The 26,351-nt window shown below is 39.4% G+C and overlaps 1 protein-coding gene across 3 annotated transcripts in view; it reads left to right on the forward strand.

Moving 5' to 3' along the window:
- The window catches only part of schip1 (schwannomin interacting protein 1), a 163,310-nt gene that overhangs the window by 121,933 nt on the left and 15,026 nt on the right, over positions 1–26,351 (forward strand). For all 3 annotated transcript variants that reach the window (XM_066709351.1, XM_066709352.1, XM_066709353.1), the window contains one exon: positions 61–648. In XM_066709351.1, coding sequence (XP_066565448.1) covers positions 61–648 — 588 coding nt within the window. The remainder of the gene's footprint in view (positions 1–60; positions 649–26,351) is intronic.

Consider the following 26,351-nt stretch of genomic DNA (forward strand, 5'->3'; position numbering starts at 1 on the left):
AGAAAGGGTCCATGGGAAATTATAGATATACATTTATCAGATTTTCTTTTTCTTCTTTAGGATTACAGGGAAGATGGTATGGATTTGGGAAGCGATGCCTGCAGTCGTTCCAGTTCTGAATCCAACTCGAACAAAGTGACCCCCTGTTCGGAATATAAATCCTCTCCAAGCCTGGACTTGGCCACATTAGAAGACTATGAAGAAGATGAGGACTATCAGGAATACAAGAAAAAGGTGATCGAGGAGTGGGAGAGTGAATATGGGGACTATGCGGAGAACGAAGGCTATGCCAAGACCGTGAACAGCAGGAGTTTAGCGGAGGAATTCCAAGATGTCAAAAGCCCCACACCTCTTCCTCCCAGTGACCCTGCTCCCGAAATACTTAAGCAAAATGGCAACATTGTTCCAAGTCACTCAGGGGCTAAATCAAATAAGACCTTTCAGAAGCCCGGCCAGGCACTGGTTATAACGGGAGGGGGTGTGGGCTCCAGGAGGGTGCCGGAGAGCTCAGGGACTGAAGCTGCAGAAGAGCCGCAATTGCCCACCATGGATTGGGAAGCCCTGGAGAAACATCTTGCTGGCCTGCAGTTTCGGGAACAGGAGGTGCGCAACCAAAACCAGAGCCAGGGAAAAACCAACTACACCTCAGTGAGTTAAAGTGCCTTAAAAAATGGCCTCCCAAGCATTTCTGTGCTTTTCTTGTCTTTGTTTGTTTCCTTTGTTTATATGTTTTTATTTTGATTTTCTTCTCCCATTTCCCCAATGGCTTTCTTCCTTAGTGGTGCCTATTTATATTCTAAAAGATTAGGCCTACATCACATTTTAATCCCTCTGTCATCTGTATTAGAGGGGATAAAATGTTAGGCCTGCAAAATGTGGATTAATGGGCATCAATAAGCTGTTTATATTTTTGTTCTATTTTTTTTTTTGTCTTTTAAATTGATTGAAACTCTGCTTTTGTGGCCTGCTGTGTATGCATAGAGGTTTAGTTTGGTGGCTGTATTGATTGTATCTCTATGAAGGCAGGCACATCTCACACCGATTTTTCTTTTTCTTTTTTTTCTTATGAGAACTTGAGTTTTGTTCAGGGAGTGTGGTTAGGTCTCCGAGTAGATATGATTTTTACACTGAATTTTACATGTGAACTTAGAGGGCAGGTATGCTGTTACTGCCTAAGGAAATAGACATCTTGCTGCAGGTTTTCGCTTGGCTGCATGTGACATTTACCATGTTGATTGTTAATTTGAACACGCAATTTAAGGCACTTTTATACCAGGATTATTTATAGCCTGCATTAAAATCCATAGAAACCTGTTACCTTTTTATTCTTCAAGCAGTTGAGAATTCAATCTAGTCTTACAGATTTTTATTGTTTTTGATTTTCCAATACATACTATAAAACAATGAAGTGAAAACAATGTATAAACCTTGCTTTTTTCAGCATTAAAATGAAAGATGAAACCCAGGAATTATTTGTATTCAAGTGGAGTACACCAGAGGGCGCTATTGCAGTTTATGCATCACACAAGACACACGCACCAAGTTTGCTGTTTATTTCTAGTCTTATCTGTTGTATCTGTTTCAAGATCAGTTTCCTAGAACTATTTAATTTATACACACCCCGATTATTTGCCCTTATTTCAAACACTCAATTTAATATTCAGATTAGATAAAAGTTTTTTCAAGTGTCCTCATTTGAGTTTGCATTTGTGTATACTCAGAATGGTGTACTTTTTCCAGTTCTTTTTTAAGGTAGGGTAGGTAATGTATAAGCCTTTTCCAAATAATCCTGTTCTGAGGGTGATAGCAGTTCAGAGGTCAGACACTGTCCTCCTAGTAAATCAAGATTGATAAGTATGCAATCAGGATCAAGTTGTATTTATCAGTTGCCAGGTCTGGCATGGTAAGCCTGGAATGTACCTAATTATATTTGTTATTTGTTAGAACAACTGATTTTTTTTTAAATCAAAATAAATTGAAGATTTCTTCAGTCCTGGCTCAGCACAGAGTGAAAGGATTATAAAGGTGCAAAGCACTGAACAGTGGTGAGTCGTTTTAAAAAGTTGTGTTATTCCTCACTGTCACAACTGGTTCCAGGGCCCCATTAATTCTGAAGTATTTCTTGTTATTATTAAAACGCTGATCTGATTTTGTTTGTATCTTCAATGTCTGCCAGCAGCATTTACTTTCCTTTTTTCCCTTACTTCAGACTAAACAAGCTACTCAATTCCACATCAGGAAATAAAGTGGCCTTCGTGTTCATTTAACAGCTGGAGATAAGCAGATAACTGTGTTAAAGGTCTGCAACAAGAGCTAACAGGAAAAGATGCAGATGCATTCTGAGAAAGGAAAAAGTGAGGTGCTATGATTTCCAAATAATAATCCTATTTTTAAAATGTTACCAACTGTTACCAACACAATGCATCTGGAAAACACTATCAGACTATGCTGTTTACTGAAGTTAAAGACATATCTTTTTTATGTGACGTAACAAACAGCTGAAACTTTTTATGCATTGTTTTGTGTTTTATGTCTGCTGAGGTAAATAGCATTTTCTTGATCCCTTGCACATTGTTTTTGAGTGTTGTGCAATCAGAGTCTCTTCAAAGGACAGTGAGACAATGCCTCTATAGCTCCCTTTGTCTCCTTGTCCAAGAATAAACAAGGCTGGTATTTGAGCAATGTCAGAGTAGGCCTTTTCTAAACACTTCCTACACAACAGGGAATTACTTTACTGATAGCTGCAGCTGAAGGTTAATGTTCCTTGTAAGCAGCTGGCACCCCACAGTGGTAGTAAGCAGTGTGAGGTGCTACACGCAGGCACATTTGATTCAGTGTGTAAAATATATTATGAAGCATTGCTGAGAAGTCATGTGTTTCCCTGCTTCCACCTTCCAATAGTACACCGCCAACTGCAATACAAGAACCATTCAAGGTTGAGTTAATATCCATCTGCTACTTTAAAGTTTTTAAACACCAGAAAAGATAGAAAATGAATCTTCTTAGCTACTATTTTCATGGTGTTCGGTGCCACTTTGTTTGTCATGCAAATTGAAATCCGTCTGCAACCTGAGAAAGATGCCAGATAAGTCTATTTCCTGCCTCTTGCGATCAGGTGCACCAGGGATGTTTTTGTGTGTAATTATTCCCTTTCAGCATTTAGTCCTTTCATCTTAATTCAGACAAGGAATAGGCTACATAATTGTAATTATATAATTTAAAGTTTGCTTGCTTTGTCCTTGGCAAGCTAGATTTCTGAAGCAATTGTTCAATATAAATCAATAGGGGATGCTCTGAGGGTTTTGAGTGAAGTTCAGTGTTTTTTACAAGGTTACATCCCTATCTGAGAAAAAAAGATTCAGTAGAAGAATACTCCTTGTAGTGCAAGTCTATTTATGAAGAATAAGAACAGATCCATATGATTTATTTTAGTTTTAAAAAGATTGAAATGGATCGCCTTATGGAAGATGTGTTTCATATTATTTAGCCTAACTGAAGTAATGGGCATAACTTTACATAATTCAAGTTGAATTTGCCCATGCACTTTAAATTTATATTTTTACATATCAAGTTAGTCCTCTGGGAGAGAAAAGCTTTTAAAATAGTGTTAAATATTTATATTTTACACAGAGAACATTATCGAGGCGTGTGCTGATGATACAAGACACTAGAAAAATGCAAGAAAAAGGGAAAATGTGGCATAAAATGTACACAGAAAAAAAGTCTCTATTTGGTTATTTTTAAGTCCTGAAATACTATTCACAGCTAGTTTGTTGTTGTTTTTAATATAAGAATGTGTTTTAGGGCTTAAATCTTAACATATCCCTCCCATTGTATTGAGGTAGTCAATATATGTACTGTATTTGGTATTTTCAGACAATGGACACTGGCTTTCTAATGACTTTAAAGTATGTGATTTTGACCCCATTTAATCACCTCACCTTACTAAACGCATTCCCATTAACAGAGCCAATAACCAGCCAGTAAGATATTACCATGTACATAAACACAAAAACAAAAATCCACCAAACCTACTGTATATGTGTTATTCTGATGCTTGGAATTTGTAGAAAGGACAATTCTGCAGCATAAAAACTGCACAATTTTCTTCCATGTTTTCTTTTGGGTTAAAGTATACAGTTTCCTCAGATGATTTAAAACAAATTTGCTGACACTATGAGCTAAAAAGATCAGCAGCTCCATGTAAGATCTGCGAGAGACTCATACTCATACTCATCCGTGTAGGGTTTGCCCTTGTTCTCCCAGAATATGTTAAACCTCCATGGCAACCGCTAATTAAGTATGCTAAGAAGAAAACTGTGATTAATGATACGCATTTTTAAATGTGTCAAGTTTAATTAGTTCAGTGATTAATCATATCTTTCTTTGGGCACAAGATTGACAGGGGTGAAATCTGACATGTTGTCTCCAGTGTGGGCTGAACATTGTGTGGTACAGCAGTAACAGTAAAAGCACCAAATTGCTGGAAAATCAGGAAAGGAAAAAGCGATGCGAAGTCTGCTGTGCGCAGTACTTTGGCATAGCTTGACTTGGCTTCTATTCCTCCGTTAATCTATGTATCAAATCTTGAAAAAAGAACCGAAAGACGCCAGCCAAAAAAATCTGCATCTCGCCTTCCTCCTTTACCAGTATTAAACTGAAAAATGACTTGCCAACAGATACAGAAATAGTTTCTTCGTATTAGGACTGAACCCCTTAAATAATTGCCTTGTCACATTTTGTAAATCAATCAACCAATCAATCAATAAATTGCCTTTTTTTTTCTACAACCAGCATTTTCCTGCACCCCTTCACCACTAAAGCAGCTTTGATCTGGAGTGCTTGTCTGATGAGTGTCTGCCAAGGAACAAGCACTATCCTAGAAGAAAACACTGTGTTTATACTCCAAAATATTCTTGAAACCTGTACACCGTTCCATAAACCCCCAGGTTGTATACAGTTCAGAGCACAGTACTTAACACTTGTCCCGGCCCTGAACTGCAGGAGCCTGACTGACACTTGCTGTGCACTTAACCTACTCCATAATGACTTTTTTTTCCACTGCCCGAGATCATATATGACAAGTACCTGATCTTATCTACTGTTCCACTAAGGACTTGACACGGCCAGGGCTGGAATGCACTTGAATCTGTGTTACAAGCTGAGTTTTCGTTATATATTAATTTATTTATTTTCCGAGCATGCAGTCTGAGTCTACAGGGACCCCCCCAGTGATGGAGCCTGTTTAATCTGGTAGAGATGTAGGATTTGCTCTCCCCAGCTCCATTCTCCTTCAGCAGTATTTCTGCTCTGGAATGCAGTAAGAGCCAATGAAAAGTAGACATTGTTTCCGAAACCCTTTTCTCATCTGAGACACGCCTACTGCACCTAACATTTTGGTGAATCACACCGACAACACAGTCATAAACTTTCAAACAATACCTGTTTTTAGGGAGACATCAGCGCTTGTCCTGATGTGCAGAGGAGTGTAATTCTGCAAGGGATTATGTATTTACTTAATATGTTATTTGTTCATGAAATGAGTGGAATCAGAAATTGGAAAATGTGACTAGTGATACAGATGAAGGTAAAATTGGTCTTATGATTACATGTAGGTTGTTTACAGAGCATTCTTTTGTTTAGTTTTGTGTAATGTTGCATTAATATGAAGTGAAATGATAAAATTAGTGTTAGATTTTGGTCCAGGCTTGGGCTTTTGTTAAGGTGAGGTTTGCTTTTGTACTGAATTAACCAGTTGTGTTTGGATTTTCATAGCACTTGGTGCTGGCTAGGGTTGGAGTTTGTGCTGTTGATTGGGCTTACAATGCGGAAAGTAACCTGCTGATATAATGCAATGCTGTATTGTGTAAAGTCTTCAAAATACTCAGGAGCTTTCACAGACAAAAAAATGACTACTGTGTTTACACTGCTGGGAATATAGCTTTTCGTAGCATTTGATATGCAGTAATTCAGCTAAATTCTTCCCACTTCCCATTTTAAAAATAGTTTCTGCATGTTCTCAAACCTACACTGATCCTTTTGAATGCAGTTTTCTCCCTGGGATGCCATTTTGGCTTTCTGTAGTCAAACCGAACCCAACACGCATAACGCATAAGTACTCACTCATGCGTTTAATGGGATTGGGGGCCACCTTGAGAGAGCGGGACAGAGCTCTCTCTCTATCCGCAACTTGCGCTCTGCTGGCCTGAGCCCTGTCTTTCCTCCTTTTTCCCTTTTTGTTTTCCTGGTTTCTTCCTCGACCGAGATTCATAATCAGCTGTGTCTCTCGGAGCAAAACTCATGACGAGGTGAGGGAGCAGTTACCTGGGAGACTGACCTTTCTGGCAACGGGGAGTCTGGAGAGATCGCAGTGCATCTGTTCACTCTGCCGTGGGCACTGTTTAACATTTGGCTGCACTGTTTTAACCCTTGCCGTGTGCTCCTCACAACACTGTATGTGCCATCTTTGTGGGCATACAGCAAGGACGCGAAGTACAGATTCCCGCCGCATTAAAAAGAGCAACCTTGACATAGAGATAATATAACTGTCAACTAAGCATGCTGCAGACCTTTCTTCAGTCCTGATTTCCCAAAAGCAAAGGGCTCACTCACATTGCAGAATTTATTATTGTGGGCAGAGCAGTAACAGCAGTAACAGATAAAGTAGATATTCAGACTAAAAAAATGTTGAGCTTAAGAGGTGCATTCAGTCTCTGCAGAAACTGCGGAAACTCATTTGACTGACACGTCACCTCACAAAGAGGAGGACATATTGAACATGTTTCACGTTGAGGCCTGTAGATCCCATATGTTCTGTTATGGCTAGTAAATATATAATGAGGTATGTACTGATTGTTTTCATTTTATGAGAACTGAAAAGGCCTGATAAATAAAAACATCACCCCGTAGTTTCAAACTATTTCCAGATGGGACTATCCTTTCCTTTTCCATTACCCACAATACATTACATTTAGTTTCATAGTGAAGTTTTCTTTGTGTCTTTTCTGAAGAAACATATGCTAGAAAATGAACAAATAATCAAATAAAATGGCCATAAAAACTGAGCACATAGCCTGTTAAGTGTTATCTGACTGAAATCATTTTTCACTAGGTTTAAAGTAAGCTTAAATGGCTCATGGTTGGCCTGTAGTCATTAGTGTTGAGCTATTTCAATGTAAATGCTACACATGACTAGCTGTAGCTCACCAGAACCTGAACCTGCAGGGCATGCTATTACAGCTGGGTGGTGCCCAGTGGAAACACACGAGACACACATTCCCTGTACGTTGAAGATAGACTCAGATTACAGCAATTAAGATGTGTTGAGACCTGCCTAATAACTAGTGTTGCGCCCCTTTTTGTTTAACTCCCTGCAGCCACCAGTTCATTAACCTGGAATGGTAACGTTTCAGGCCTATTACATTTTCTATGGATTACATCGAAACCCAAGTTTTTCAATCATTTAATTTAGTTTTTAAGCTTAACTGGATACAGATGGGTTCCCATTTCAATTTGTTTAAAGATAGGCAGTGTGTAGATTCATGCATTCCATTAACCCTGGGTGCCAGTAAGCATTAAGTGCAGGCGAGTCTTGAGTAAAGTAATAATAAAAGCAATAATAAACATGACAATAAAAGAGGGAGATAAGAGGGTACCAAACGGAGAACACTGACAACCTGCCAAGTCAGAAAGAAAGAAATCTCAGCTTGGTTCAAATCGTTCAGGAGATAAGCAGCAAAAGAAAGAGGACGAGAGCGGGTTGGAGAAGTGTTTGGAAGCCTTCCAAGACAGAGCCAGAAATGGAGCCGGCTGGATATGGCTTCCCCCACTGCTGTTTACAGTGTTTAATTTAGGCAGTGATTCCAGGGCAGAGCATTTCTTATAATAGTTATCCCTTAAACCTTCAGTTCTGGCCTATGCCACGTCAGAAAGTGAGTGAGAGAGAGAGAGCGAGAGAGAGAGAGAGAGAGAGAGGGAGAGGGAGAGGTATGCTGTGTGGGGGCCAGCGCAGGGGAAGGCAGGGCATTCCAGGTGTGGAGTCAGTGATGTCTTGCAAAGTTCGTGGGTAAAGGGAGGCTCCCACTAAGAGCGGAGGCAGATTGAACTCTTCTGCTGCTACCTGGTGTGTGCTGTGAAGACAGCATCGCTCACCTCTCAGACTGACCTGCCTTCGCCACTGGAATTTCCTATCATTTCATCATTCAACTGATGGTGGCTTTCATCACATTCAACTTTTTCCATCATCATCTTCTTGTTTGTTTACTTTCTTTTGATCGATTATTTGTTTTGTTTTGCAACCAACCTTGGATTCCTTACTGCAAATTGGGCACGTAAAGCAGGTAAAACGAATGATCAGATTATCGTAGTGTAGGTCAGCGTGCATGTTTTATTTACATTTTACAAGGAAGCCGGGCAGTGTTCTTTTAAAGCATGCTTTTGTGTTCCTCACACCTGTGATTCATTTCAAATAATAGCTGAATGTGGAAGAGACCTTGTTTTATTGTTCTGTTTATAGCCTGCATTGAGGGTTTGTTTCTGCATAGTGTAAATACATTCAAGTCTTCCCCATTCCCCTTGCTTTAACAATACCTGGGTTGCACAGACCTCGTGTTCATGATGGACAGCTCCATGTTGTACAGCTGTTCCCTGCTTGCTTGAGGGGAACAATAGACAACATGCTCACATCTGGCAGCTAATGCAGACCAGTTTTCCAGTCAGCTGTCCTAAATGCTGGCTGCTTTCCTAAATTTGCGATATGGGGTGTGATATGAGGGTAGCTGACACATCAGCAACAGGTTTACAATTGGTTAGCAGGCTTAAACACTTGAATTGTCCAGAAAGCACACTTGCTTTTGAATAAATCAGTGTTTTAGCACCAGCTTCCACACAGAGCCTCCTGCAGTGTTTTTGTGTGGGTCATGCTTTTTTCCCCACCATATAAGCCAGCCAACCTGATTTTTGAATTTTATTAGTACTTTTAAGAGTTTCTCAGTCACTAGTTCTGTCGTTTCCTGCTATTTGTCTTTCTTTGTCCTTCAAAAACAGATTCAATCAAATCTTTCCTCGTGTTTATTGTTTCTAACAGTCATACTGACGGGGAATTATTGTGTTGTAATGAATGCCCATGCTGTGTAATATCTCAGCTTGATTATTTGTCTTCATTGTTGTAATTATTGTCACACCAGTAACACCTTATTTGGGTGGGAATCCTTATTCAGTTTTTTGCCTTTTCTAAACACTCACAGATGGTTTAACATTAGACTTTGCACTAGAAATGTAGTGTACTCTTGCAGCTCATTATGATAACATTTTTGAACAATTCACTTTTTATATTTTTTGTTCTCAGAGCAGTACACTTAATTGGTTAATTGGTAAACCTACGATTTAACTTACGTTTATGAAATGAGATTTGATTAATCTGCAATGTTTGTGTATACATTTACCACTTAAGCTTTTCATATAGTTCTTTAAAGATCTCGAAACATGTATCAGTACAATCACGATCCAATCATCACTGGACTGTAGGAGGGAAAAAGACAGAACTAGACAATATTGTTTGTATTGGAGGGAAGATTGCCTTAGGCTAAGGATTCCAGCACTGTCTGCTTTGCATCCCTCCCCATAATGCGTCACGTTAGCTGAGTCATTTATATAAACTGTGAGAAACATCTGATTCACAGCAACCTGGCATGCAGCTATCCACTCTGCCGCCTGCTTCAAACTTGTACCTAGCACCCTTTGAAACATGTAAGGGCCTTTCAAAGTTTGGCCTGGCTTATCTGCAAGTTCATCAAGCTTTTCTCATTATAGCACACTTTACACCCTGTTTCACAACACAACCTTCTTTGTCAGTCGGGATCAAATCATCAGCCTTTTCTAGGTCATGCTTTTTATTTGTTTATTTGTTTATTTGTCTTGTTATCACAGACAGTTTTTCTTAAACGACTGGGTGGAACTGGAGCTGTGGTGCACACGAATTTCGGGTTTGGAAATGCTAAATTATAATAGCCTCTCTGGAGAGCTCTTCATAACTGGGTTGGTTCTGCTTTTGGCTGTTTACTGAATGCTTCTAAAAATAAGCCTTCATTTCTGTCAGGCCACGTCACTGCAGTGCTCCAAATTTAAAGAGACACTTCCTTTAACTTTTAAAACTGTAGCACCTAAAAAGATACACAGACAGCATAGGTTAGAGATTTGTTGAGTTCAGTCTTGAACATAGGCTCTGCTTGTGTAATAGCACAATTTAACAATTCTCCTACTGGTGTGTCCTCTGTTTATAAGCTGGGCCTGTTTCCAAACCTTTCTGTCTTCTGACTGATAGAGGAAGGCACTATGGAATTTGGCCAGGACACTTCGGCGTGTCGTCTGCTGCAATAGCACAGCACTGTCATGAACATAACCTTTGCAGGAGGAAAATTAAACTGCTTCTAGTGCCACAGAATCCGTGCCTGTGCCAGTGTGGAACCAGGTTTGATAAGATTCATTCGGAAACCTCAGTTTGTGTACCTTGATAATAGTGGAAAATCTATGTATTTCTTGTGATTGCTTTCATTTGAAAGATTATTGGTGGGAATTACATGGATGGATTTGGGGAATTTGTTGATTCTTGGGATGAATCATTCTCAAAGATAGAAATGTCCGCTTCACAAAGCTCTTTGATTTAGCTGTGATCACTGAACCAAGACTTTAAAGTTAATGTAATAAGTCATTTGTGAGGTGAAAGCAGAAATCTTCATTAGTGGCGTGCCCTGTATTAAACATTTAGTCAGCTGCAAACCTCATTTATACAGAGTTCACATCAAGGCCTAAGTTAATATGTGGCAGTTCAAACAAAGTACCATGTAATCATCCTTACAAAAAGTTTTTTTTTTCCTAATATTCCTCAGATTTAATGCTTCTTTGAAGTTCAAAGCATGATGTCTTGAAGAATACTAAAAGAAAATCAATCTGGTTAGTGTATTAGACACAGTTCTTCTGTGACCTTGTGTGTAAATTCATATCCTCTTTGGATTTCCAGGGTACAATCTCCGAACAGCATTTTAAGAAAGGTTTGAAGCCCGTGTGCAGTAGTTCTAGGAAAAAAGGCATGGTGAAAAGGTTTATGGTGAAGCATCCTTTACCTTAGAAAACCATAGAAAAAGGTTTGCCCTTTTAAAATTAATTTAAATGTGTTTTATTACATGATAAATTGATTAAAATAGACCACGCCTATATTATGTAGTGTAAATGTATCGTTCTTTTGCTCCAAGATGTAGGCCTAAGCCAATGCAAGGTTTTAGGTAAGCTGTCTATATTTAGTAGGTCTATACTGACAGTAAAAAGCTGCATCTATTGAGCGGAAACAGAGCAGCTGTGCCCATTTCTGTTCATGCGGATATCCTTGGAGAGACTGAATAGCTTGTTACTCATTGCCTGCATTACACCAACTCCAGGATTAACACTCTCGTTGTTCCTTTTCTAATGTAACAGCATCCAAAAGAAAACACACATAAAAGGTGAAATCATGTATATTTATGAAGACACTTAAGGTAATTTTGTTTGTTAAAATATCTAGATTTAAATACAGTTTGTGACCATGTGCTGTTCAAGGCATTTTAAAAGATTCTGGACACTTTACAACATTATTTTTTAATTATTTCAATCAACAAATACATATGAATAAAAGTAGAGTGAAGCCCCAAGGCATAGTTCATGTTAGTTTTTAACAGTTTTGAGTAAGCTGTAAAACTGCATGCAAGTGAGTACTGTTGTAAGCTTCAATAATAATAATAATAATAATAATAATAATAATAATAATAATAATAATAATGCTATTAACTATGTGAATTGTATCCATCATATATATGGTGGTGTGCATACCTTCATGTGAAAATATAAAATTATATAATAGGGAAAGGATAAATTGATAGCAGATTATCCCTTTTTTGTTTTGTGTGCGTTTCCAGTGCTGTTCGTTCTTACTCTATAACCCCATAGGTATATTTTCTTGATTTTATAAATGTTCTTGTATTTTCTGCACAAGCTCATTTTAATTACAGATGAACAGTTGAAGGGAGCCCAATCCTCTGGACCATGAGAAATATGAATAGGAATCGAAAAAACAGGAAAGCTCTATCAGAGAAGGCAAGGCATTTTTACATAATATTATTGAAATGACAGTGCTATAACAGGACCCTCTTAGATTCAATCAAAGAGAAGGGCTGGATTTATAGTTCAGGATTATATAAATGGAAGCTCTTGCCTGCTTTCGATGTCAGGGTCCACTGGAGTTTCTAATGTGGTCACATCAGCCAATACGGCTGTGGATTCTCCTGCTAGTGTCTGACCTTTTATCAAACCACCCTACGTGAAATCGTTTCGTTCTCAAGCAGGAGATTCTGTAGTGGATGTCATTTGCATATTGGTCTTACATTACCAGCGCATATTACCTAGGCAGGAGCCCTTGGCTTGTGAAGTTTATCTTCCTGCCCATTGCTATATCCTCTGATAGTCATTTCATACTTGGCTTCCATGAAGCATCATTTACATTTTCCCACAGGATTATGCTAAAAGTGATATTTCTGACAGAATGCAAAATTACAAACCTTACTGTGCTCTCTAGCCCTTGAATGGTTTAGACTTTTTAGCAACTTGTTTTTATAAGCCTCAAGGCATACTATAAATGGGTGTATTACAGATAGATTTCCTGCTCTTCTGAAATAATATTCATAAGACCCTTTTATATTATGTAGACGATACAGTCAAGTCATTAATGCTGTTTTATTGTCTAAAATTCAATACAGAACCTGAGGCAAGTAGTAATAAAACAATTCATTTAAAAAAATAGTTTTTTATAGTTAAAAAAGAAACATAAGTCCTTGACTTCCTCCGATAAACACAATATCACAATAATAAACTTCCGAACAGTGTACTGCACGTTACATAACTGCATAGCCTGCAGTACGCAGTTACTCCCAGAGACAATTGTAAACTATCACTGCTGAATGGAAAGTTTATTCTGGGAAAGCACTGATTGGTTTCTAGTTCATTAAACTGACTAGTACAGATTATTGACCAAGACAAAATTATATAACTGAAATCAATAAATATCTGAGCGCTATCTGCTAGTGCTGTAATTGTACTGTTTTAGTAAATGGTATCCAGCCAAGATACATCACATAAATTATCTTTTGGTTCCCTTAATGAAGTGATGATAAAGACTAGCATTTCCGTGTGTGTGTGTGTGTGTGTGTGTGTGTGTTGTAGTGGGACAAAGATGCAGTACAGAGATTTATAATTTGCATTTTCATACATTAAAACTGTGCCAGAGACCAGCTATTCCCTTTATATTAAGGGCATCAGTTCTGTAGGTAAATTGTGGTGAAATTTTGGTGAACTTTATTACAAGGCTTTCCCGCTTTTCTTAGTAAACTCAGTGCACAGGGGTGACAGTGTCCCTCTGTCTCTGCTCTGTGACCTAGAACAGACACTTTCAAGTGAAGGTCTGTGAAGCATGTCACACTCTGTACTGGCACTCCCAAGGGGGCTAGCTAGGTCTGTAGTGGAGAATATATTTATTGGAATCTATACCCTGGTAGTTTGGAGGTTGTATAGTAGACTCATGTCACAGAATGGACAATTATTTGTGTTGTTGTTATTGTTTTTGCTTTTATCTTGTCAAAATAGCCTTGTCACAAACATTTTAGATTCTCTAGAAATTTGTGACGGTGCTTGGTTTGTTCAGGGGGGTCTCATTGGAAGTAGTTCTTTAATGGGGGCTGGCAATGGTTTTGGTAACAGATCTACAGAATACGAGTGATGCATGCAACTCCTGGCCTCTTTCAAACACGACTTTCAATGAAATTCTTTCACATTGTGTTCACAAAGCACATGCCACCCACACTTTTCTTCCTTTCTGAGACTCACACTGGGATTTCAACACATTTCATCCAAGAAAACTTACATGGATATTTTAAAACACACATGCTATCAACTAAAGTCAATATCTTTTTATTTTTATATATTGTGTGTGTGCCAAATTGTTATATATAAGCTTCAGTATACCTTCTGTCTGTCTTGTATCAACCTTCTGAGCAAGCTGAAAGCACCAGAAGACTAAAACTTTGTAATCCAGCCTGTAGACCAAAGCTGACTGACTGTATTACCACGTCTGGTTATTGTCGCTTTCTCGTAGGGAGCTGAGAGAGGAAGAGGTACAGATAGTAGCAAACAGATTTGGACTGGTAAAATGTCTGACCCGTTAGTAATCACTTACCCCACATCCAGAGAAAGTTGATACTTTGGTTCGGATTAAACAAATCCCACTTCATAAGTAAAGTACTCAAGCATTTCAAGTAATTGTAATGCAGATGTAACTTCTAAAATATAAGCTTATCAAGAAATCAAAAGGACATGGGGCACACAGTGAATTCTGTCTCTGTGTTTGGGAGCCAGAAAGCGTGGATGTAAGGTGCATTTATCTCTCGGGATATTTAGTATACGTTTTTTGTGTTGTTTTTGTTTTGCTTTTCATGACGGGAACTTCAATTGAGTGATTGAGCACCCTTTTTTCCCCCTGCTCTCTCGCTGGCAGTGGGCTGTTTCCACATCACCGGGCCGCCTCTTTTGAGCACCAGAAGGTCAACACCCGCCTCAGACTTGACCCCTTTGCACTCCCTCCCTGACTATAATATAATTGGCTGATTGTGCGAGTGATGAGCTGGTTTCCCCCTCCCCCTCACTGGCCCAAAGAGATGTTCAACCACTCTCATTCCTCCCTCGCGCTCACAATCCCTCTCTCTCACTCTCTACCCCTCCCTACTCTATCTCTCTCTCTCTCTCTCTCGCTCTCCCTGCTGGCTCCCAGAGGAGGAATGCTTAGTGCTTCTTCCCGCACAGGCACAGTGCCATTGCGCAGGTTGTAACAGTGGAAGAAGCAGAAGCCGCGGCAGCAGCAGCAGCATCCATTTTAATCTGCAGACAGAATCTTGCCTTGCCGCCTGCCTGCGCACTCCGCCGCTCCTTCTCTCTGTAGATGCAGTAAATTGTAGCATTAAGCAGGGTCTCTAATCATTTCAGACAGATCTGTCTATGCCCTCTATGATGCACTGAGATGGTACACCAGGAGAGCTGTGCATATCAGGTAAGGGAATCGTCTGGTGACAACTTGATTCGTGTCCTTCTTTCCGTAAAGACAGGCCTTTTTTTTGTATTTGACTCATCTTTTAATATAACCGTAGAGCTGACGGTCGGTGGTTTGTGCGTTTTCCTGTCCGTGTGCCATTAACACGAGACGGCGTATTGGTGCGCATGATGAAAAGACCAGCAAGTATCAACTGAGAACATGTATTACAGATATGAACTACATTATAAACAGAAGTGTGTGCATAGGCATGAAAGTCAGGGTTCCTGGTGTATTAAAGATCAATTAGACTCGTCTGTTATTGGGATGCCTTTATAAATTGCAGTAGAGAACTTGTATTATAGATAATGTTGATACAAATAGTATTCTGTAATATGTCTGCAGTGCTAATCTGCAATACTTTACTTTAGTAATGATGTAAAAATACACCATCTGTGGCACAATAAGCATCTTTTGTATACTGCACAGAATGTTTTAAAGTGTTTCGGGTCTGTATGTGTGTATTCAGAAGGAAATAAATGTACAGGAATAATATACTTTAAGGCTGCTACTTTTATGCTGCAAAAAAAGGGGGATTAGACTTTTTGCGAGGGATTCGTTTTCCCAAGAATTCCAATTACGTAAATCACTTTCTCTAGTCATTATTATTATTTTTTTAACAATGGCAGGGGGATCTCGGCCTAATCTTTAATGGGCTTTGGAAATGTTACTGGAACAAAGAGATAAAACTAATTTGAACTGTGTTTTGTCTGGGCCAAAATGGTAGTGTGCTGTACTGACTTGCAGGTTGGAAGATTTCTTTTTTCCCCCTCTCTTTTTCTGCTCTTTTTTTTTTACCTAGAGATTTGGGGGGTGGGGGAAATGTATAATTCAATGTACATGTATTTGCCATTGAAGATACTGAAAGAAAAGCAGGTATGCCTGTTGCCAAGTTGCTCTGGAAATGAATGCTTTTGAGAGTAAGGGTAGGGAAGAAGAAGAAGGCCACTGCCTGATAACTGTAACTCTCCAGGGGCCCCTTCAATTAGGATGGTATCTAGGCAACAGCAATCATGCTTAATACTATTTTAATGCACTGAGATGGTGACAGGTTGTTTGCAGACAGGCTTGGCTCTTTACTGACTTGAGTACCTACAGAATGTCTCTAAACTTCAGATGTTATCGTGTCTAAACGTGTGTTGGGGGAGTCAGTCTCGTTAAACCTGCATTACCTTTCGCAGTTTTGTTATTTATTATAATTACTTTTCAGGATACCAAGGTCCATCTCTTGCTGTTCTATCATGAAAAATCTGACAGCAGGTATCCAATGAAAGGGCTCCATTATGTCGTCTACAAAGCGGTCAGAGATGCTGAAAGCCAGGAAATGATTAAAGCTCCACTATTGCACAGTAGTTCTCTATGGGAGTCGGTCTCTTCACAGATAATTCCCCCGACTTTAATTATTTAAAAGAAGCTAATACTAATCTTCTCCGGATCACAGTTGAGGAGAAATGCACAATACAGTACAAGTCTCTAGATGCTGTGAAAATGGATTGCCTGAGTGTGCACCATATTTCATGCGCCTGAAGGGGGATAGCAATGGGAAATTTATCACCTGTCTCGCCATTAGCAGCCTGAAACTAGATCCCTGTCCACTTCATGTAACCGAATACAGCACTGGTGTATTCTCGAGCAGGGGAATATGCTGCCTGAGAGAGGATTCGAGACTCAGACCTTTGATCGATATGTATAATAGTCATTATGACTTATGGGTGTGAAATACAATCTGCTGGACCCACAATCTGAAACATACACACACATACGGTAACAACATCAAATGGTTCATCCTCTGGAGAGCTGAATTAAAAACATAGTTATTCATCTCAAGGGTGTCCATTAGCAAACATTTCAGGTGTAATTACATCCTAAAGATGTTTAAGCCTATCATTAGCTAGACAGCGGTGTTTGAGACAACAGAGGGATGGGAAGATGAATATGAAAGCTTTGGATTACTTGTAATCAAAACCAAAAAGCCTTGGGTTCTTTGACTGCCTGTTTCTGATCCTCGGCAGTTTGGTGATTTTGAGAAGAACAGAGTGGACTGTCAGGCAGGATCTTTAATCTGTGTGTCTGACGTCCACTTGATGCGCCTTCCCCATGAACCTCACACTCAACCTGGTGTGAACTGCAGTTGTCAGCTCACATCACAGCCCACTGTTCACAGTGGAGGCTGTACTTGGGAGTGTAGATGGCCCACATCTCCCTGGCCTCAGGAATGGAAGGCATTTAAGGGCAGCCATGAGTCACTTTTAGTTATCAGAGAACCACACACCCAGGTACTTCGCCAGGGCAAATAATTCATTTGTTTATTATCCAGCCAATGAGACATTATTTTTTTTTACATAGTCTAGCTCTTGAGGTAATTTGGCTAATATCCAAACTATCACCAACCAGCCATGCCTGTGTTTTTGTTGTGTTGTTGCTGGGACAGTGCCATTTCTCTACTACGCCGCGTTCTGTTTCACTGCCTTGCGATGAGATGTGAATTAAACATGCCTGCTTTTTTTAGTTGTATTGTTTTGTCTTGCTTTCTTGCTGTTTCTGAACTTGGAACCCAGGAGGTTTAGGGGTGCCAGAATCATTTTATCACAGAGGAAGCTACTGTCTTCAGGGCACAATGAAACATTATTCACCGCACACAGCTGTTTCATTGTGAACCAGAATGTAGGTTAGAAACTAGCTTCTGAATTCTGAAGACTGAATTGTACTTTTTGTTTTTTTGGAATGCAAACAAGAGTATCGTTTCTTACATTTTAATTCCGTGTTTTTTGTGTCCATGCCTTATTTAAAAATCAATCATGCAGGGTTCTTATCATATGTGGGTGTTTTTTATAATTTTGTAGGAAACACAGATTCCTACAAGAACTCATTTTATATGAAATGTAAAGATCTTAAATCTTGCCAGGTTACTTTAATAAAGATTTGTATAAGACTTAGGCAGTAAAACAAGTGGAATTAATATAAAATCTTGCGGAGGCCTTAATCCAGCAGTGGATCCATTATAGGCTGCTGGTGATGGTGATGTAAATGCTATCACAGCATGTATAAATTGTGTGGCTCTGAGGAACAGCTGAATTAATTGAGTTTCAGACTGTTACCTGTAGAAAATTACTAGTATTGTGCAATAACTTTTTTTAGTGGTTTTACTACAATAGAGGTTTTTGCACCCTATCTGTATAGCATCCTAAATAACAGATTAGGATGTTAACAGAATGTTAAGAGTTTATGTTAACATTTATCAGCTAATGAATAATAATTCACATGGTTCCTAGGAATATCTTTTCCTGTTTCTTATTGTCAAATTGGTAAAGTTCACCCAAAATAGTTATAACCCGAAATTCATATTTATCTCTGCTTTTTACACTGTGTGATGAATAGTTAACTTATTACTTATAGATACTGTTAATACAGTAATTAGCTGGCCATCATGGAAGTAGCTAGCCATATTTTGTCTGGGTGAAATATTATGCTGTTTTCAATTTGCAATAAAGAACTTCAGCTGGAAGCCTCAAGGAACTGTCTGTGTTCATGGAAACCATTTATATGTACAAAGATAACACACAGGTATCCACTGTGGATGCTCTACATCTCTTTTTTCTTTTCTTCCTGTGTTTGTTTTTTAAATGATGCAATCCACAGTTCACTTTTCCTCTTACTTCCATGCACATTGATTCAGCAATGATTTCACCTACAGATGAAGTCAGACTTCATTATGCTGTGCCAATGGTGCTTTCCATGGGGAGAAAGAAACCAGGCTTCAACCTGGTAGGGTGGAAATGTATTCTGACAGAACAAAGTGCTGCTTGCTCACTGGAGTGTGTGGGCAATGTCACTGCACAGCTTCAGTGAAAGAGCTGTTCCTGCCGTGGTCATAGAAATGCATATTAATTATCGGCAATATAGAGAGACCAGCCTGATTTCCAATGCTGTTTCAGAGACTCTCACCTCTTCTCTGCAGACTGCAAATCAGTTAAGGTCTGATCTGATAATCTGAGGCGGAATTTGTTGTGACGCATCGGCCCCCGCTGTGCCAGCTTGTCAGTGCCGATCTCCCGCGCGCCTTTCATTTGCAGGGGCCTGGGCTGTGCTGTCGGATAAAGTAGATGGACAGATAAGTCCATCTGCATTCCCAATAATCCACTGGGATCGACTGTGAAAGCCACTATGCTTCCCATTACATGTACGTGTGTGTTTTTATAAATCAGGAAACACAAATTCCGTTTTTTTGGTTAGTTTTGTTTCCCCAGTAAGCTGACGATTACATCAGAAGCTTTTAAATATCTCATATCTGGTAGTAAATCATTTTGTTTATCCCCCATAATGTTTCTAAGTAATTATGTGGCTGGTGTTTTTATGTTTATTTATCCGTTTTAGAATAAGAGTAGGTTTGTGTATAGAGTATATTGCAGATTAAATCAACGGAGAGATGTTCTCTTCCTTTGTAGTGAGAGCTCAGACTCCGGGCCTGGGGATCTGAGAAGTTGATGCAATGACTCATCCTTGTCAATATAAATGTATTCCACCCGACCTTATTTTCATCCCTTCGGGTCCTGCTGCTCCACCACCTCATCACTGGTGTTCTCCTGGTGGGTTTCTGGGACTCTGAGTACTTTGAACCCTCTCTGTGAATCCTCACCCCTCAAAGATCAACACATTGCTGGGGCTGTGTGGATTGTGTGGGTCCAACCCCCTGGCTCTGAGTTTAAGTGCCTATTCTCAGCAATCAATGCATTGTAATGGATCATGTCGTAGGCTACTGCCTGCCAGCTTAAACACTGGCTTTCACGCAAGGATTTTAAAGAAATCGATCTGCTGTGTGGAACAATATTGTTCTTTTTGCTCTCCTACAATTCTAGGGTTTAGGGTTATATTTTTGTATTAAGATTAAACTCTTTGCTATTTGTTTTATGTTATTGTGCCTTTTGTGCTGTTGGCTTTATAAGGTTGCATTGTAATTGTATCAGCTGCTGTTGTGCAGAGATTGGAATGTAAATGTTCCTAATCCATTATCTATAGCATTTACAAAAGCAGACAGTCAGCAACTTAAATGCCAGAGAAGCTGATAAGACCATTTGCAGGGTGTGTTAGGGCAATGGCAGCCACTTGAGGAATCCCTATATAAAACCTATTCACAGCCAGAGAATTTTCTACCTCTTAAAGAATACTTCACATAGTTATATGGCAGATTCTGGAACAGTCTATGCTGTAAGAGAAACTATGCAAATTATCCTTGCACATATTTACCGAGAAGGTGCTGCAGTTATTTCAGTGGGAGCACTTAGAAGCAATATATATACATATATACAGACGTGCTCAAATTTGTTGGTACCCCTCCACAAAGAACGAAGAATGCACAATTTCCTCTGAAATAACTTGACAAAAGTAATTGGCATCCGCCATTGTTTATTCCATATTTAATAGAAATCAGACTTTGCTTTTAATGGTAAATAATAAAACAAATGAAAATGGCATGGACAAAAATGATGGGACCCTCAACCTAATATTTTGTTTCACAACCTTTAGAGGCAATCACTGCAATCAAACATTTTCTGTAGCTCTCAATGAGACTACTGCACCTGTTAACAGGTAGTTTGGCCCACTCTTCCTGAGCAAACGGCTCCAGCTGTCTCAGGTTTGATGGGTGCTTCTCCTGACTGCAAGTTTCAGCTCTTTCCATAAATGTTTGATAGGATTCAGATCAGGACTCATAGAAGTCCACTTCAGAAGAGTCCAATGTTTCATTCTTATCCATTCTTGGGTGTTTTTAGCTGTGTGTTTTGGGTCATCCTGTTGGACTGAGACAGAGCTTTCTGACACTGGGCAGTACGTTTCACTCCAGAATGCCTTGATAGTGTTGAGATTTCATTGTGCCCTGCAAAGCAGCCCCAAAATATAACTGAGCCTCCTCCATGTTTCACTGTAGGTATGGTGTTCTTTTCTTTGAAAGCTTCATTTTTTCATCTGCGAACATAGAGCTGATGTGACTTGCCAAAAAGCTCCAGTTTTGACTCATCTGTCCAAAGGACATTCTCCCAGGAGGATTGTGGCTTGTCAATATGCATTTTAGCAAATTCCAGTCTGGCTTTTTTGTGTTTTTCTTTCAAAAGTAGAGTCTTCATTACATTATTTGTCATTTAGCAGATGCTCTTATTCAGAGGCAACTTACATTTATACAGCTGGGCATTTTACTGGAGCAATCTAAGTGAAGTACCTTGCTCAAGGTTACAACACCACCCACCTGGGATTTGAACCCACAACTTTCCAGTTATGAGTATAGAGCCCTAACCACTACTCTACAGTGCTGCCTAAGTCAAAAAGCGACGGATGGTGTGATCACCTTGGAGTTCAGCTTTGTATCTTTTTTTGCCATTCGCACCATCCTTCTGCTCAATCTGGGGTCGATTTTCCTCTTGTGGCCGCGCCCAGGGAGGTTGGCTACAGTTCCATGGACCTTGAACTTCTTAATAATATTCGCAGCTGTTGTCACAGGAACATCCAGCTGATTGAAGATGGTCTTGTAGCCTTTACCTTTAGCATGCTTGTCTATTATTTTCTTTCTGATCTCCTCAGACAACTCTCTCCTTTGCTTTCTCTGGTCCATGTTCAGTGTGGTGCACACAATGATACTAAACGGCACAGTGACTACTTTCCTCCATTTAAATAGGCTGAATGACTGATTACAAAATTTGAGATGTGTGATACTAATTAAAGAAACTAATTAGTTTTGGAATATCACTATAATCCAATTATTTATTATCTTTTCTAAGGGGTACCAACAAATGTGTCCAGGCCATTTTAGAATATCTTTGTAGAATGAGCAATAATTCATCTCTTTTCACAGCTTCTTTGCTTTATTCTATGACATACCAATGGCATGCAAGTATACATGATGCAGTAGCTTTTAATTTCATCACTTTTCAGAAGGAATGAAGCATTATTTCAATGAGCTGTAAGGGTACCAACAAATTTGAGCACGTCTGTATATATGTATGTATTTGCTATATTTTCTTTCTCTGCAGTTGTCTGGTATGAATCTTATTGCTAAAGGTGTTTTTCAGAGTTTTTGTATGTCAGCCAGCCCCATTTCAGACATGAGTGCATCTGATTTAGTATAAAGCAGAACGCAAGATTACAGTTCACATCTTTGCTGCATATTGCACCGTGAACGAGAGCCTGAGGCTTTTTAATTTCTGAAATGATGACAGTTTCAGCCATCATCACGTGTCATCGACAGTGAGCTGCCAAGCTGAAATTTCTTGTGGGACAGGCAGTAAATAGCATATGCACCACTGGATAAAGGCATGAATCCTGTTGCAGTAGACAGTGTGCTAATGAGAATAGATACATTCACGGGCTTTAGTTTTCCATCTTCATTAAACAAAGCTGTGCAGTTTTTGAAGTCTTCCCATTTTCTGTAACTCATACATTCAATTTGAATATCTTCCTCTCCATATAGGAAGAAGGCAGAGGAGATGGAAAGTGAATAATGCAAACCGTGTCGGGACACCTTTTCCTATATGTGCATCAAAATGGAAATTATAAAAAGATATACTGCATACAGAAATGATCTGTCTATGGATTATTCACAATTCATTTTAATTGCATTTTCATGTATTTGTTGAATATTTTACCATTTATAAAGTGATATAGACTAGGGTGTCAACAGCTGCTTCTGCCCTGTCACTGACAGTAGGACATTTTACATCTGATCTAGCTTACTCAGGGTAGCAAACAGTGAATCAGTAGCTTCAGTTGGGCCTTGAAACAGAAACCCCTTGGCAACGAGCCTTTCTTTAACCAGCTAATCTGATGAGGATTTAATGGAGTCAAAACAAGAAAACAACTTAAATACAAATACTATACCCTGGGGTTTGGTTTAACTTTAATACGCTGAGTGATTTCCCTCTCCTGGGTGCCAGAGAGGAGCATAGGGAATAATACGATGCATAAACTCTATTTTAAATACAAAGCTTGCAAGTTTTAGAAGCTTAAACTACAGCAGACGTATTTAACAGGCCAATATATTTATAATCAACCATTTTTATATTGACAGGGAGGTTATTCTTCTAGTTTCCTGCAGGGATTTAATGCTAAATGCACAAAACCAACAACCACTTTAAAATGGTTTCCTAAGGAACAGACTCACAAATGCTCAGCTTTTTGTGAAGAGTGTCTTTTCTGGTGAGGAAATGTGGCGAGGTCTGTGTGAGATAAGGCAGTATGACTCCAGACGTGATTGTGTTCCTTCCAAGTCCTCTGGGAACAGGAGTCGTCGTGTGCCGTGTTGTTTGTGTGGCAGCTTCCGTTTGGACACATAGGCAGGTGCTTTACATTTGGACTGCTTTGTCTTTGTCATCCGGTGATAGATTTTGTTATTTTCACTGCTCGTATGAGCCAGGTCTCTGCTACCCGGGTTAATGATAGCTGGTTTGCTGGTCTATTTTTACCCCGAGTTACAGAGACACCGAGGGGAAAAAACAGCCCTTTCTCATGTCGCAGAAACTCACACTGCTTGCTTGCCTGCCTGCCTGCCTGCGCCTAGCAATGGATTCTGGGTGTAATCAACTGGCTAGGGCTCAAGAAGAGTCTTTTTCCTTTATTAGGAAAAAGGAGCGTTCTGTGGAGATTTGGGCCGATTTTGTCACGGTGAAGGTGTGAGGTGACAGAGGAAAGACAGAGGCCCCCACAAGCCTGACCTGGGAGGTGTTGTTTTCTATCTGGCCGGAGCGACAGCTGTCCTCACGTTGGAGTGTGAGAAAGTCAGAACAAACAGTGGAAGAGCTCTCTGCCACTCACACCAGCCGGCATATGAGCCAGTACCAGACAGTTGCTGGAGGGGTCTGAGTCCACAGCCGCTAGCTAACCTGCCACGGCCAAAGCCAACAAGGACCTGGAAATATGTGAAGGAGACCTTTTAATAATAAATAGCCTCGGTGGAGTTACCTCATACTCCGTGTGAGCCCAGATTTCATGTGGCTCAATAAAGCGCCACATTATGAACATGGACTGTGATGGAATGAATGATGTCATCAGTAAGGCATCTTCCCTCTACCTAGTGGATAATTACAAAGAGGTAAGAGATAGAGCGATTTCCAGTATTGAGAAGAAAAGAGAAATAATGTGCATACTGTTCTATTTTCTAAGCCTTTTGATTGTGTTATTGTTTTTGTCTTTCAGAATATTTACAAACAGTAGTCTTTATTATTTTCTAGCACAAAGCATTATGCACAAGCGTCTGATTATGATGAGAATAAAGCCATATCTTTTATCTTTCCAAAGCTATTATTATTTGCTTCCATGTAGTATGGAATGCAGACACATATTTTAAGTAACCTTTTATCTTCAGATTATTTTAATATTCCAAATGAATACTTCTGTGCCTTTGGAGAGAGTGGCTTCCTCATAACTTAAAATAGAAAATATTGTTAAAACACTATTGGAATCACAACTAGGGGGATAACACTTTTGCTCAACATTAAAAAAGCCTGTATTTGTGGAAAATGTTTGTGTTTCCATCCATATTCAACACATTTTACACTTTATATTAATGTTTTTGTTAATATAATAGCAATACTGTACCTGGAGCTGACATTTAGTTGTCTAGTTAACAGCAATATTTCCAGCTCACTTTAATGTGTAAAATAAAGCATTCTCTGTTCCCGAGAGTAAATGCCAAGTATCTACTTTTGAAAGTAGAAGAGTGGAATTTTTTAACAAACTACCTAGAGATGATGGAAAGGAAGAAAAAAAGACTGCGAAGAGCTAGCATTTTTTGCTCATTAAAAAAAGGTGCAATTGCTCTGTCAAAATACAGTCCATGAGGCCAAAGACATTTCAGACGAAAGATATTATGTGCAAGGTCTATCCTACCATGTAACCCTTTTCAAGATTCATGATCTCAACGTATTGTCTGGTAGTACTTTTTATGCATTGTTTTTAATGTTGTGTCTGAGTAGGAATGGTCCATAAATATTGTCTTTTGTAGAAGACTACTCAGAACATTCTGTAATATCTCCCTCAGCGGCGAGTGTGTCGAACCAACCACAAGGTCTTGTTTTTTCGCTTTGTTCACTGCATTTCACTCATCCTTAAGACTTAAGATTAGACCACCCACCATTTCAGCTCAAACTCCCAAGTTTGTAACCTGTTGAGTCCAGTTTGATTTAACATGAAATGCAAATCTTTTGCCATCGGCACTACAGTTTCACTGCTGAGCACCGACACGAATGGCAGTTAATCAGTTGTTTACACCACTGGATTCTGTTTTAAAAGTGTGAATCCCTGCTGACTGCCATTAAAGGCTCGAAATAAGCAGTGGATATGGCTTATGATACATTCCTCTCGGTGCTTTATTTAACCTCAAGGGTTCAAAGGTCAACAGCCATATCAAGCGACCAAGCCCCTGCCCATTCCCTATCCCCAACAATTCAGGGCCTGTTGAACTTAACAGGAAAAATAGTAATATTGGAAGTGTACAGAAAGAGGCGCCATTCTTTTTGAATGCATAGATAAACTGATTCCCTGCAGCAGATTGAATAAATGTACTTAAAAGTCTCCAGACTGAAGACTTGCCCTGATTTGCCTGTACTAAGGCAGTCAAGGCTACAAGGTATTCTGTTTCCTCCATGCAGTTCATTCTCTGGCACTGACTTACCAGCATAATGACATAACATCACACCATTCTGCTAAGACACTGAAGTCTGTCTGAGACTGTGTTCACCGCTCAGTGCCAGGGTCTGATGGAAATTAGTTCAAATGCAGTTGAAAAGGCTCCTTTGTCTGTACATCTAGTGGCTGCTGAATAATTTTTCTTATTTTAAATTAATGCTGTTTTTTCATGAGAGGAAATTGCTTCAGATCCTTTAGAAAAACACCTTTCTACGGGGTAGTTCTCCTGCATTCAATCATTTCACAACTCAGAGTTTCTGCACACTGAGCAAAGTGCTGATCTAGTGAAAGAACCTGTATAGAAGGCCACAGCTTAAGGTCCCACAGTACTCATGTCAATTTTCATTTTTGGAATAGAGTATAAATAAAAACTCAACCCAAGTTGTTTTTAGTCTCAGGTTTAATTTGAATGTGAATTGCATAGCCACCAAAGTATTAATCTATAGCACAATTTCCTGTCTTCCTCACGCAAAGACCTGCTCTGAAGCATGTTTTATTTATAAATATGTAATTTAAAAATTGA

This window comes from Amia ocellicauda, chromosome 7 (genome assembly GCF_036373705.1).
Source record: "Amia ocellicauda isolate fAmiCal2 chromosome 7, fAmiCal2.hap1, whole genome shotgun sequence".
In the NCBI taxonomy this organism is placed as follows: Eukaryota; Metazoa; Chordata; class Actinopteri; order Amiiformes; family Amiidae; genus Amia; species Amia ocellicauda.